The 15,458-nt window shown below is 43.2% G+C and overlaps 1 protein-coding gene across 1 annotated transcript in view; it reads left to right on the top strand.

Annotated features, from left to right (window-relative positions):
* The first annotated feature begins 9,368 nt into the window (after window positions 1-9,368).
* Window positions 9,369-15,458, top strand: part of LOC126421372 (probable glutamate receptor) — a 145,414-nt gene continuing 139,324 nt past the window's right edge. The window contains exon 1 of the mRNA XM_050087239.1: window positions 9,369-9,740. Coding sequence (XP_049943196.1) covers window positions 9,369-9,740 — 372 coding nt within the window. The remainder of the gene's footprint in view (window positions 9,741-15,458) is intronic.

The raw sequence follows: 15,458 nt of genomic DNA, 5'->3' as shown, positions 1-15,458 counted from the left end.
ATAATAGAATTGTGATGTACAGTAAACAAAAATGCCAACCTCTAGCAATTGTATCTTTCATTTCTCCTTGTATTCAAAATTTGTAAGCATATCTCGGGCATGTATAACATCTGATAAGTGAGGATGTCAACAAATGTGCAATGAAGAGAACATACTACGAGCGGCAGTATGCAGCATTTTTTTCACTCTATCTTGTAAGTACCCTTTACTCTTACAGATTCATGTTTGTAACACTAACAGTGTCTTTTTTGAAAAGATATTGCTGTCAACAGCAAAAGACGTCACATAATCTGCCTTGCACTTGGTCTTTTGCTGTGATAAAGCGTCTGCGCTCTTCACTAATGCCAGCAATATAGCCACACATGATGGTGTGAAGCAACGAAATGCGTATTGGAAAAATACATAAGTTGCCTACACAGTAAACTGTTTCTTTATATTTGGCACTAATTGTAGCCCTCATGATGCTGTTTTTTATGAACGAAATATTGAAGCATGTAAATGTTTAAAGCATGTTATACTCATTAAGGTCAGTTGCTGGTTGAGCAAAAAGTAATTATATACTACCGGTTTCGAGCATACAAAAGATACACAATGATAAACCAAAACTACAACTGAATTGAGGCGGCAGGAAACAAAGGTCACATTGACGTGAAGTGTACTATATGCTTGGATAGGGAAATGACATAATACGTAGGAGCAGCATCATCATGTTTTGTATGTAAGGAAAGACTAAGCAGAGAGTTTCCCTTTCAGAAATTGGATTTAAGTATTGAAATTATAAACAGCCGACCAGTTGCAATGGATAAAGAATTCTTTACCTAGGTTTCAACAAATTTAAATTTGTCCTCTTCAGAAGGTGGAAATTTTACATTAGTAAGGACTAATGTACCATCGCCGTTTTTACAAATGTCGGCATAGATCCATTTGTCAAAATTAAAATATAGCCCTAGAAATAGGGTTTGTAATGGAAATATAAATTAGTACATGGATCTTGCAGAGCTGACAACCGACTCTGAAGAAGACAAATTTAAATTTGTTTAAACCTAGGTATAGAATTCTTTATCCATTGCAACTGGACGGCTGTTTATAATTTTATTACGTGGAACCGTTGCTGTTGTGCAGCTATGTTTAAAATACAAACAAAAAATATTTAAGTATTGGTTATTTGTGAGAAAATCGTGTGATGCCTCGTACAACAGGGCACAGATTATACCCGGTTCTATGTAAATTATCACAATACGGGTACCCACGTGTGGATGCTCAGAGGAGAACGAACATTGGCAGACTGCATTCGCCATTGTCATACAAATCCAGCTCCTGGCACGATGGTATAGGATGCCATTTGGTAGACAATACGATCACCTTTGTTTCACACAGTCGGTAATTTTGACTGCTAAGTTCACTTTTAAGGTCGGTGGCTATGACCTATCATCGAGAACATAAAGCAAGACAGAATGTTTCCGTCCTGTCCTAACCTATCTCTATACAGAGTATGCTCGACTGTAGCCCTGGCCAGCACGATTTCCGAATCTCTCACCCACTGAAAACATCTGGTCTCGTGTTGCCGAGAGGCTGACATCCCAGCATGTCAGCCACTGCTATCGATGAATTCTTGTGTAGCGCTGAAGCAGTTTGCAGTGACGTATTCCTGTCTGTCATCTATGGTCAGTCGACTCCATAGCCAGCAGGGTTAGAGCCACTGTCGCTGCCAGAGTTCACAGCTATGCATAACCCCATATCAGATTCAAATTTATGAATTCTACCTACTTCAATGTACATGCACAATATGTAAAATTTTGCTATTCGCTATCGTTCCTGGTGTTTATATTTTAGTAGCCTGCAATGAGAACAGCTACCGTATACTATGACACCCTAATGACAATCACAAAACATAACATGTGAGGTCCTGTTATAATCGTAGCCGGTAAAAGACCACATAGCATGGTAACTATGATTGTTGTACACTACAGACTAAATTTTATTTACATTGTATTATCTATCGTATGTAAACTGACTGACATTTCATGGTAGCTAATGATCTGTTCAATTGAAACTACTAGTAAACTTTGTTACTGTTCAGTCAGTAGCTTCTCTCTTTGAATATGAGTACTTTATATAGTAATTCATTTGTTTGCTATTTCTGGTCGAAATTTTACTTTCCTAATGTTCTATTAACGCTGTGAGCAGAAAAATATAAAAAAAGATTTATTTTAAAGCTTTTCACAAAACTGAACATTATCATCGCAGTAAGCAACGAATACGGGAAGAAACTGACAAAAAGTAAATGACCAGTTGTCTGAAGCAGGTGGTTTCACTTTTCAACCAATGGAACGTACATCTTTCAAACACTCATTATTTCATAAGATTTATTAGAAAAAAATTTAGCATTTTTCCTAGACACAATCCCAAATCTAATGTCTTCCATGGGCTTATAATGATCAAAAGAAATTATAGTTCTAAATAATAAGCAAAAATGGACCTAAAATTTAATAAATTTATATTAAAAGCACATACTACGCCAGTGGTTTCATTTTCAAACCGCTCATAAAAGTATTAATACAAACTCAAACTTACTTTACAGTAACTATAGATACACGTACATTCACTGTCAGTGGTCTCCTCAATATGATCACTATATGAAAAACCACATGTCACAATCTCCTACAGTCACGTAGCTCATTATTCACGCCGACCGTTGCCTTGAACGTTGTAAGTGAGTGTTACAATGCACTACATTCGTAAAAGTACCTCAGTTTACCGCTAGATGTCCCTGTCTTGCAATGGCATCGGTAGTTTCATGCGAAAGGGAATGGTACTTCAAGAAAAAATTAATAAAATGATGATTTCAGATACAATTCACTGGTACTCAAAGGGTTAAATCACTTACATTCAGTATGTCTTTGTGCACGCAAAATGCGTTTCTGCTCGTATAGGACTTCGTGATACATACGTATTGCAGGTGACCTGCAACTACTGAAGGCGCTCTCAGGCGATGGAGTACTATCGTCAGTGTACAATGGTTGGCAGCACTGGGAACAGCTTCCCACATTTCACATGGACGGGAATCCCCTGCTCTTCATTCTTGACTTGGAATGTGAAAAATCTTCCGCTCTACTGAAGAAAGCAGGGGAAAACGGCGTAAGTATTAGTATAAACATCACAGTAAATAATTTTATAGACTGAATAGAATGACGGAAAAACATATAAGTGTATGCTGTCGTCTATTCTTTGGGCATGTCTTCTGTGTATTTCTGTTTCATTTCAGTGACTTTAACGTCGTTTGTATTACAACATACAGCATTTAAGTATTGCAGTTAACTATAATGATGCATCATTGGGATGTATAACCATCGTCTACGTCTTTACACTAGATGGCTTTGTAGTCCGTATTACGGTGTATTGTACTCAATCAGAATGTTATCAGATCTACATCTACATCCATACTTTCCAAAATAATGAGAAATGGATGGTAGATGGCACATTCGTTGGTGTCGTATATTAAGGTTTCTCCCTTATTTGTGAATGGAGCGTGGGAAGACCTCTGCACATGCCGTGATTTGTCCAATCTTGTCTTCACCGTCTCTACAAGAGCGATATATAGGGAGCTGTGCTATACTCCTCCAGTCTTCGCTTAGTACAAATTCTTCAAATTACGAAAGTAAGTTTTCTTGGGATAGTTGTCGTCTACCTTCAAGCGTCTGCCACTTCAGGTACTCAGCATCTTCGTGAGGGTCTCCCGTATCATCGGTCGGCTGCTGATGTCTGTATGCTTTCGGCACCCCCGTTATTCCTACTGGGTATGAGTCCCTTACAATTAAGCAATATTTAGGACGTGTTGGAAGAAGACTGATTACATTTTCTCAGTAGTCCACCAGTGCACCGAAGATAACTACCTTCTTTACCTATGACTGAACCTATGAGAGTATTTCAAATCCTCACCAACCATTAGACCCAGTTATTTACGAAGGTTAGAACTTTAATAGTGGCAGCTATTTATTTACAGCTCGTACAAAATAGATACGTGTTTCAAGATTTTACTGACCTTCAAAGTAGTCACCAGCATTGTATATAGCCCGTTGCCAGCGATGTGGAAGTCGTAGGATACTCTTAGCAGTGCCAGTTGTGTCGACAGTTCGAGCGGCGCGGTCTATTGCCCGACGAATTTGTAGCAGTTCTGAAGCGAATGCCGTGAAGTGTTTCCTTCAGCTTAGAAATCGAGTTGAACTCACGAGGGCAGTAGGTGGTATAACACTTAGCAACCCCATCAGTCAAACAAATCAGTAACAGTACTTGAGCACTGTCCAGCAAAATGATGGTCAGATCCTGCAGAAAGTGTCATCACTTCTGTCTCTATACTGTTCATTTTTGGAACACAACCTGTGTCCAGCTTAGACAGAAGTGATGACACTTTCTGCAGAATTGACCATCATTTTGCTGGACAATGCTCCAGCACGTACGGTGCAAGCTGTTAGTGATTTGTTTGACTGATGGGGCTGCTAAGTGCTATACCACACACCTAAGCCATTGTGAGCTCAATTCGATTTCTAAACTGAAGGAAACACTTCACGGCATTCGCTTCAGAACTGCTACAAATTCGTCGGGCAATAGACCGCGCCGCTCGAACTGTCAACTCAAATGGCTCTGCTAAGAGTATCCTACGACTTCCATATCGCTGGCAACGGGTTATACACAATGCTGGTGACTACTCTGAAGGTCAGTAAAACTTTGAAACACGTATCTATTTTGTACGAGCTGTAAATAAATAATTGCCGCTACTAAAGTTCCAACCCTCGTATATGAGCTGACTGATTCTACATTTGACTCGTTATCATCGTACTATATTACGTTTTTTGAAGGGCACAATTTTACATTTCTGAACTTCTAAAGCAAGCAGCCACTCTCCGAGTACACCTCAGTAGCTGCGTGATCAGTGCGATTGAGAATCATACGGAGCACCCTGGTTCAATTTCCGCTACTGCCAGGAATTTTTGTTCTTCGTGGAAAGACTGGAACCGTGTCAGCTCGGCCTCTTGATGCCAACTGACGTGCTACTTGAATGGGAAGCAGCTGCTCCTTAGTCTCAAGAGCCGACGACCGGGAGGCCGGTGTCTGTCAACACGGCCACCCACACAGCAGCCCAGCCGAATGATGCCATATGGCACCGCGGACTAGCTTCACCGTGTGCTCATCCGGGCACGACAGCAGAGTATAGTTTAGCCAGTCTTAAAAACACTCTGAAACGTCTTTATATGTCCCTCCTTGTAATAGATGGTTACAAGGACGTAGGCTATTCAGCATGAAATTAAAATTTTAAAACAACTGCAGCAGTCTCCTTTACATTTAATTTCTTTACGCAGGGAGTATCGGTGTTCCATTACACCACCTTCACGCCCCTTGACGATAGTACATTAGAAGAAAGCCAGTCTCGTGTGCAGTCATAGCAGGAGCCAATATTAAACAACCGGTGTCCACGACACTATCCCTTCGTTCATCAAACGACGACTCAATATTTGCTCCTGTTATGAGTGCACGCGAGACTGGATTCCACCCAATTTACGTTGATCAAGGGGCCTGAAGATAGTGTAATGGAACACCGGAACTGATTACATAAATAAATTAACTGCAGGTGTTTTAACTTTTATTTCACTTTCAAATCTTGTCACTATATGGCTGCACATTTGTGTAGTTTTTTTAGAGAATACTTCATTATAGACCATTGTATCATCCGTAAAAATCTGAAGTTCTTATTAACTGTCTCCCATATCTTTCACATACAACATGAACAGAAAGTTCCAAGGAGCACGCCCAAAGCTACTTCTACGTATGTCGAAGTCTCTCCATCCCAGATAACAAGCTGAATCCTCTCTACCAAGAAATCTTCATCCAGTCGCAGATTGAGTTTGACGCCCTATGGGGTCGTACCATTACCAGCATTGGTGTGATACTGAGCAAATGTTTCTCGTAAGTCCAGAAATACTGCATCCGTCTGCTTGCCTTGACCCGTGTGAGAAAAGAGCTATACCAGTTTCGCATAACCCATGCTGCGCTGGTACTGCGAACGGCTGAAGGCAAGGGGAAACTACAGTCGTAATTTTTCCTGAGAGCATGCAGCTACACTGTATGGTTAATTGATGATGGCGTCCCCTTGGGTAAAATATTCCGAAGGTAAAATAGTCCCCCATTCGGATCTCCGGGCCGGGACTACTCAGGGGGACGTCGTTATCAGAAGAAAAAAAACTGGGATTCTACGGATCTGAGCGTGGAATGTCAGTTCCCTTAATCGGGCAGGTAGGTTAGAAAATTTAAAAAGGGAAATTGATAAGTTTAAGTTAGATATAGTGGGAATTAGTGAAGTTCGGTGGCAAGAGGAAGAAGACTTCTAGTCATTTGAATACAGGGCTATATAAACTAAATCAAAGAGGAGTAATGCACGAGTAGGTTTAGTAATGAATAAAAAAATAGGTGCTCGGGTAAGCTACTACGAACAACATAGTGAATGCATTATTATAGCGAAGAGAGACACATAGCCCACGCCTACCACAATAGACAAGTTTGTATGCCAACTAGCTCCACAGACGACGAAGAGATTGAAGAAATGTATGAAATAAAAGAAATTATTCAGATAGTGAAGGGAGACGAAAATTTAATAGTCATGAGGGACTAGAATTCGATAGTAGGAAAAGGAAGAGAAGGAAAAGTTGTAGGCGAATAAGGAATGGAGATAAGGAATAAAAGAAGAATCTGCCTTACAGAATTTTGCACATAGCATAACTTAATCATAGCTAAAACATGGTTTGAAAATCATGAAAGAAGGTTGTTGACGTGGAAGACGCTGGAGACGCTGGACGGTTTCAGATAGTTTATATAATGGTAAGACAGAGATTTAGGAACCAGGTTTTAAATTGTAAGACATTTCCAGGGGTAGATGTGGACTCTGGTGACAATCTATTGATTATGAACTGTAGATTAAAACCGAAGAAACTGCGAAAAGGTGGTAATTTAAGGAGATGGGATCTGGTTAAACTGACAGAACCAGAGGTTGTAGAGAGTTTCGAGGAGGGCATTAGGGAACGATCGACAAGAATGGGGGAAAGAAATACAGTAGAAGCACAATGGGTAGCTTTGAGAGATAAAATAGTGATGTCAGCAGAGGATCAAGTAGGTAAAAAGACGAGGGCTAGTAGAAATCCTTGGGTAACAGAAGAGATACTGCATTAAATTCGTGAAAGGAGAAAATATAAAAATGCAGTAAATGAAACAGGCAAAAAGGAATAGAAACGTCTCAAAAATGAGATCGGCAACAAGTGCAAAATCTCTAAGCAGGGATGGCTAGATACGGCCTACAGGAAAATTAAAGAGACCTTTGGAGAAAAGAGAAACACCTGTATGAATATCAAGAGCTCAGATGGAGAACCAACTATAGCCTTGGGAGAGCTAGCCATGACAAAACTCCACCATCTGGTGAGCAAGACGAGACAGGCGAAATACCCTCATACTTCAAGAAGAATATAATAATTCCAATTTCAAAGAAAGCAGGTGTTGACAGGTGTGAGAATTACCAGGATATCAGTTCGATAAGTCCCGGCTGCGAAATACTAACACGAATTCTTGACAGACGAATGGAAAAACTGGTAGAAGCCGACCTCGGGCAAGATCAGTTTGGATTCCGTAGAAATGTAGGAACACACGAGGCAATACTGACCCTACGACTTATTTTAGAAGATATGTTAAGGAAAGGCAAACCTACCTTTCTAGCATTTGTAGACTTAGAGAAAAATTTTGACAGTGTTGACTGGAATACTCTCTTTCAAATTCTGAGTGGCAGGGTAAAATACAGGGAGCGAAAGGCTATTTACAATTTGTACAGAAACCAGATCGCAGTTGTAAGAGTCGAGGGGCATGAAAGGAAAGCAGTGATTGGGAAGAGAGTGAGACAGGATTGTAGGCTATCCCCGATGTTATTCAGTCTGTATATAGAGCAAGCAGTAAAGGAAACAAAAGAAATATTTGGAGTAGGAATTAAAATCCACGGAGAAGAAATAAAAACCTTGAGGTCTGCCGATAAGATTGTAATTCTGTCAGAGACAGCAAAGGACCTGGAAGAGCAGGATATAAGATAAACATCGTCAAAAGCAAAAAGAGGATAATGGAATGTAGTCTAATGAAATCATATGATGCTGAGGGAATTAGATTAAGAAATGAGACACTTAAAGTAGTAGACGAGTTTTTCTATTTAAGAGGCAGAGTAACTGATGATGGTCGAAGTAGAGAGGATATAAAATGTATACTGGAAATAGCAAGGAAAGCCTTTTAGAAGAAGAGAAATTTGTTAACATCGAGTATAGATTTAATTATCTGGAAGTCTTTTCTGAAAGTATTTGTATGAAATGTAGCCATGTAGGGAAGTGAAACATGAACGATAGCTAGTTTAGACAAGAAGAGAATAGAAGCTTTCGAAATACGGTGCTACAGAAGAATACTGACAGTTAAATGGGTAGATCGCATAACTAATGAGGACGTACTGAATAGAATTGGAAAGAAGATGAATTTGTGACACAACTTGACTAGAAGAGGGGATCGGTTGGTAGGACATGTTCTGAGGCACCAAGGGATCACCAATTTAGTATATGAGGGCAGCGTGGAGGGTAAAAATCGTAGAGGGAAACCAAGAGATGAATACACTAAGCAGATTCAGAAGGATGTAGGTTGCAATAGTTAGTTGGAGATGAAGAAGCTTGCACAGGATAGAGTAGCATGGAGAGCTGCATCAAACCAGTCTCTGGACTGAAGACCACAACAACAACAACATGAAAACATTGAGCAGACGAGCATTTTACAGAGGCAGTGATCAACTCTACTTTCAAGTGCCTTTTTTAAGCAAAATGCTGAGGTATTTTCAGGGTCTCCAGAGAGACGGCGTGGTAATCAAACACCAAAAATTTAATCAAATGATTGTCTTATGTTTTCACTCTGTCCTGAGGCCTGAATGTGCACAGAAGATGAACTGCCTTCTCTCTTATAAGCTTATATAATAATATAAATTTGTAATTTGTAGTAAAATAATGGCTACGGTTTCTAAAAGTCATTTACGACTTTCTTTACAGGAGTTCTTCAAACCTCCACATGTTTGGCTGATCCTGCACGATGCTTCTCCTGCAGGTGCTCTGGGACTCACAGATACTGTCGCTGACATTAAGTTACCTGTATCAACACGGATAAACAACGGAAGAAACTTCGTAAAAGAACAACATATTACCGTGCCCACTTTCAACAATACAATAACGACGGATGTAATAAAGCTGGGAGATAAAGATTGCAATTCAGCGGAAGTCTATGACCTAAGTGACGGGACCAGTTCCATAAGAAGCATGGGGTACACAAACAGTAACAGTATGCACGTAACTCAAATTCCTTTTCGCACCAGCAAGGAAAACTCTGAATTCAACTTTAAAGGAATTAGTGACGGTACTCCAGTGGATGAGACTGTAGAAATTTGTTTTTATTGTGAAGTATTTCGTGAGCTGAACATCCTCGTTGACAGTCAGGTGCTTGTGGGTAGAAGGGATGCAGATAGTAAGTACACAATTCTGGAAGCCTACAGGCGTAGAAAACACGAAGAACTCGTGGTTTCGGAGCTGGGGTACTGGGAGAGGTCAGCTGCCGTCGTCTGGAAAGCTGTCCGCGAAGTAGCGGTGAGGAGACTCGACCTGAAGCGCACAAAGGTGGTGGCATCCATTGTGGTAAGTTTCAACATAATTACAACGTAGATATCTTTTAAGTCTCATTCGTTACTAAAAAGCTACATAGTTCCACGTGTTAGGTGCAGTTGACACTACTATTTTTGAGAATTCATTTGTTCCAACAACGACCCTCTGGCCGGCCGGAGTGGCCGTGCGGTTCTAGGCGCTGCAGTCTGGAACCGAGCGACCGCTACGGTCGCAGGTTCGAATCCTGCCTCGGGCATGGATGTGTGTGATGTCCTTAGGATAGTTAGGTTTAATTAGTTCTAAGTTCTAGGCGACTTATGACCTCAGAAGTTAAGTCGCATAGTGCTCAGAGCCATTTGAACGACCCTCTGACAGTTGGTAACGTCATAGGTCCCTGAGTGCAGCGTAGACTTCAATTAGGTTCCCTGACTTGTGACTTTGAACATAATCCATCTATTCCATGCAAAAAACATCATGGAGGTCTTCACCCTGTTGAATGACTTCTGCTTCAGCTTCTGCCCCGTGCATCAGTGGGAACAACAAATGGGTCGAGGCGGGAAAAGAGCATTGCTTTTATTTCTTTATTTCTTAGATTCCGTCGGACTATGCGAAACACAGCTTCTTAGTTACCGAAAGAATCAGCACGTAGTAAACTACGGAATGGCATTTAGAAAATTTATAAACGAAGAGTTAAAGAATTAATAAAACACGATAAAACTGGTACTATACAAATAAATAACTCATTATAGGCAATACCCCGAACAACTCCAAAAAATGGTTCAAATGGCTCTGAGCACTATGGGACTTAACTTCTGAGGTCATCAGTCCCCTAGAACTTAGAACTACTTAAACCTAACTAACCTAAGGACATCACACACATCCATGCCCGAGGCAGGATTCGAACCTGCGACCGTAGCGGTCGCGTGGTTCCAGACTGTAGCGCCCAGAACCGCTCAGCCACCCCGGCCTGCGAACAACTCCTGTACAGTTCTACCCAATAGGTGCAGCTGACATTACTACTATGGGGAACCCATTCCTTGCGCTGGTGGCTCTCAGGCAGTTAGTGATGTCATAGATCTCTGAGTACAATGCAGAATTCAAAGTTCTCTCGCCCATACTCGTAGCGCGAGGAAACCTTTCAACTTGGTTTTGAGTACTTAGGTGTGTATCACACTTTATTCCATTCCAGAGGAAGCTTACTGAAAATGAAACCTGCTGAATAATGCACACCTTTCCTTACAATGCTTGACGCACACCTTTCTGTACAATGTACAGTGCTATGCAACCGTATACTGGTTTTACGTCTAGTGCTCACTGAATGAGTCACTGTTGTCAATAACGTATGCCATGACTTACTACGTGTGCAGAGACGGCAGAGTTAGAATTTCGAGAAATCTGAACAACGGCCTACACGAAGTCAGCAGACTGACAGCACCGATCAGTGTGACCGCGCGCTTCTGGGCTGACAGCATTCTTTGTGGATTCACGGAGTTCCGCAAACCGTAACATCATACGAGTAACAGAGTGAAAGTAACCAAAGTAAACAAGTCTTCGAGTTTCTGCGTCAGAAACAGTGAAGATCATTCTTACTCTCCGAAAGAACAGATACCATATATATAGATAAGGCTTACCGGCCAATGATCTTCTTCTACATCTACATCTACATCTACATCCATACTCGGCAAGCCATCTGACGGTGTGTGGCGGAGGGTACCTTGAGTACCTCTATCGGTTCTCCCTTCTATTCCAGTCTCGCATTGTTCGTGGAAAGAAGGGTTGTCGGTATGCCTCTGTGTGGGCTCTAATCTCTCTGATTTTATCCTCATGGTCTCTTCGCGAGATATACGTAGGAGGGAGCGATATATTGCTTGACTTCAGTGCGGATGCACTCACATTGCCCAAACTCTTACGGGAATCGGTAGATCGACTGCCGCGAGTAATGAGTATAGTGGGCAGGGGCACTACAAATGTAGTGTGTGGACAGTAAGTTGGAGATGTGGGTCTCACCGGAAGCGTGACAGAGATAAGTCCCTGCAGTCGCGCTATCCTCTGTGTCCTCGGTGGCACAGACGCATAGAGCGTCTGCCGTGTAAGCAGGAGATCCCGGGTTTGAGTCCCGGTCGGGGCACACGTTTTCAACTGTCCGCCTTGATATTTATCAACGCCTCTAAGCAGCTAAAGGTCTGGATTTTCTTGTAATTTCAAAAAAAAAAAATGGAGAATAACCGTCTTCTTCCTACTTTGCAGCTGCGAAGTGAACCAGCTTTTTTTCCCCTAATCCCACAATTTTACAACAGATGTACAAAATATGTTATCAGGTGAAGATCTGCAACTGAGGAACATATAGATAAAAAAATCAGCTTCAGCTGCCAGTAATTTTCTTAATTTATTCCACGACCGGTTTCGAAGCTTAAAGCCTCGTCTTCAGGTGGCACCGAAAACGAACAAGAGGAAGGGCTACTGACGTACGGGTAACATGTGGCTGATATACTAGTATTAAACCTACAGTTGCGGGAAGTGGTGTACCCACACTAATTATTGGAAGATAAATGTGTGGCGGTCCTGCCAGTGAGTCATGGAGAATCACACGCAAGTGAAATGAACACATGGGACTCGAACAAAAACGCTAGCTTCTCGACAGAAATGAACTCAGTAATACTGTAAATACAAGTAACTGAACTGACGAGTAGGATTAGCAGTCGCAGCGACCGTCTGGACGGCACGACATGGAAGTAACTAGTGCAAATTTGGAAATTTGTGGTAAGGTACTAGGGGACTAAAAAGCTGAGGTCCCTAGGCCTACACACTACTTAACCTAACTTTAAAGTAACTTACGGTGAGGACAACACACACACCCATGCCCGAGTGAGGAATCGAACCTCTGACAGGGAGAGCCGCGCGAACCGTGACAAGGCGCCTCGATCGCTCGCCACCCCGCGAGGCAGTAACTAGTGCAGACGGCCCAGAAGTAAACGGGAGAACAGAAATTTTTACCACGGCTCACTTAGTTAGGCTTAAAATGATAAACACAAAGGTATAACAATATACACTTATAAGCTAGCATTTTTCATCCTCACAATACCAGATGTAAAAAAAAAAAAAAAAAAAGTAAAAGGGGATACAAACTAGGATTAGGAAAAGCGAGCAAATAATCTTGTGGTTGGGCCACAGTAGGATTAATGCAGCGATAGAGTCGATGAAATGAAATAACGTCAACTCACTTAGATACATGGGAACGTCAGCTCTAAGACACTAAATGTAGTAATACATAAACATAAGTGTTCAGTGGAATACGTAAAAGTCAACGGGACAGAACGGATAACACTGTCAGAAAGCAGTCAGCCCTGATCCTTACCCCCCTCCTTTAATGTCCTTTCCCTGGGCTCCCTCTTTCCCCCATTCCATTCTGTTTTCTCCCCACCTAACCTCTGCCTCCCCCCCCCCCACCGAGTCCTTTTGAATACCCATCCTCTGCCTTTCCCCACTCCCCGTCACGTCTGCCCAGCACCCGTCCCCCTCTCATTGGTCCTCGTCCTCCATCAGCTCCTATCCCCCTCCCCCCCCACTTCGTTTTTTCGTCTCCTCCCCCCCCTTTCCTTTCCCGTCATCTGTCCAGGTCCCCCCCCCCTCCCCATCTGCCCTCGGCTGTGGTATATCATATCTGTGAAAATCTTTTAATGCAGTGTTTTAGCGAATGTTCAGTGTTGTTCGTCTTTCCAAAGTGTTGCGAACAGAAACCATGCTGTCACTGGGTGTAAATTTTATGTCTCTTGCGAACAGAAGCCAGACTGGTGCCTTGTTTTTTTAATTGTATGTCTGTTCTTTTACCTGTCTGCTTCATATTTATTTTATTAGCATCATCAACCCTTTGTTTTCTGTTTTAAGTTAAACGTTTTTCCGCCATTTTACCATTTAAGTCACCGATTTTATCACGTGGTTTTATTATTTATTATCTTCATCTTTTTAAAACAAATTCTGTAGACTGAAGAGCGGCGTACCAAGCTGCTGCCAGCCTGCCCCCTTCGTGGGGAATCGAAACTCAATAAAGGAAAAAAAAGGCGATAGATGAGCTGTGCGCCGACGTTGTGTGGCGCCACGCTAACGATCTCAAGTTCCGATACTCTGACGGGCACATAGGGACTGTCGTGGTTGATCACGCTGGTTATGCCCGCTGAACCTTTCGGGTTTTCGAACTCCAGTTTGAAATACCGTCGGTCACTGTGGTGGTCGCTTTTAAACCTTACGGTAACATCTTCAGTCACGTGGCTGAAACGTGGACGACGTTCGAGACATACCGTGTCCTGAGTGGTTTCCGTCAGATAAAAATTGAACTACGGAAGCATGTGCCTTCCTACTTGGTTGTTGGCGGCTATAGCGCCGTCATTATGTACGATACACCTGTTCAGGTTGTCCTCTCTGAATGTCTCCGACGTAGACTGGCTCAGACGACGATCGGAGACGTCGCTCCTCCTGCGGCGCCCACTGTGTTCCGTCTGACTTACTGCGGCGGTGCTGCCTGCTACGCCCCCTCTAAATCAGTCGTTACCGGTGTCGGCGCCTCTCGACGATGCGATGGTCTTTCCGTCTGCCTCTCCTACACCCCTGCCGGAGGCAATATAAATGAACGACGACCGTCAGCAGGCACAAGCTGTCTGTCCCGACCCCATGGTTGTTGCCACATGTCGGACGATAGCCGCCCATCATCCGACACGGAAGATGAAGCAACGGTCGCCGAGCAAAGGGAAGAGACAAAGCCGTACCCTTTCTGATGACTGCGTCCATCGGAAGTCTGCACAGGACGACGACCCTGCTACGGATGGTGCGCTGTCCTCGGACGCCCTTACACCGCGACGTCGTTCCCTGATTCCACCTCCAGTCACCGTCCACCTCCGGACATCGACCTTCCCCCGCTTGCGGCTGATGCGGTTACCTCCCTTCCTGTGCCTGACGCTACCTGTAGGCGCGCCTCCGATAATATTCCACTGAACCAGCCTGGTGACACGTCTGTTCCTGGGCGGACGATGTCGACCCTGAGAATGGACATTCTGGAGGTGTACAGAACAATGGACCGCCCTTGGTTGGGTCGGCTCCCTCCCAGTCACAGTGATGCATGGGGACCTAACAGGGTGATCCCTGTGCTTCTACCGTGTTTCAATCGCCTGTCCTCCTGGCGATGGCAGCTATCCGGACTTATCGCTTAGTCACGGCAAATGTCAACACCATTCGCTTACGCCACACCCTGACTTTACTCCATGACATGCTGTATGGCGCGGACGTTGACGTAGATCACCTTCAGGAGGTGCATGTTGCAACTTTCCTTGCACCTCATGGTTTTACAGCACGGGTCTCTCATGATTTCCCTGCTGGTAGTGAGGTGACGTTCCTCGCTGATGCAGTGGCCTATATCCCCGATGCCAGAGGTATGGTTCTCACTTTTAGTGGCGTCAGAATCGCCAATGTCTATGTGACGTCTGGTTCGGGTTGCCGTCTAGAACGTTCCATCTTCTTCCCACAGACAGTAACGCCTCTCTTCCTGGGTCGGCAGGATGCATTGATCATGGGAGGCGATTTCAACGGCAAATGTTCAAATGTGTGTGAAATCATATGGGACTTACACACTACTTAATCTAAATTATCCTAAGGACAAACACACACACACACCCATGCCCGAGGGAGGACTCGAACCTCCGCCAGGACCAGCCGCATAGTCCATGACGGCAGCCCCCTTGACCGCTCGGCTAATCCCGCGCG

This window comes from Schistocerca serialis, chromosome 1, assembly GCF_023864345.2.
Source record: "Schistocerca serialis cubense isolate TAMUIC-IGC-003099 chromosome 1, iqSchSeri2.2, whole genome shotgun sequence".
In the NCBI taxonomy this organism is placed as follows: domain Eukaryota; kingdom Metazoa; phylum Arthropoda; class Insecta; order Orthoptera; family Acrididae; genus Schistocerca; species Schistocerca serialis.
Note: the sequence above shows the minus strand (reverse complement) of the source record. Positions and strands in the feature narration are given on the sequence as shown.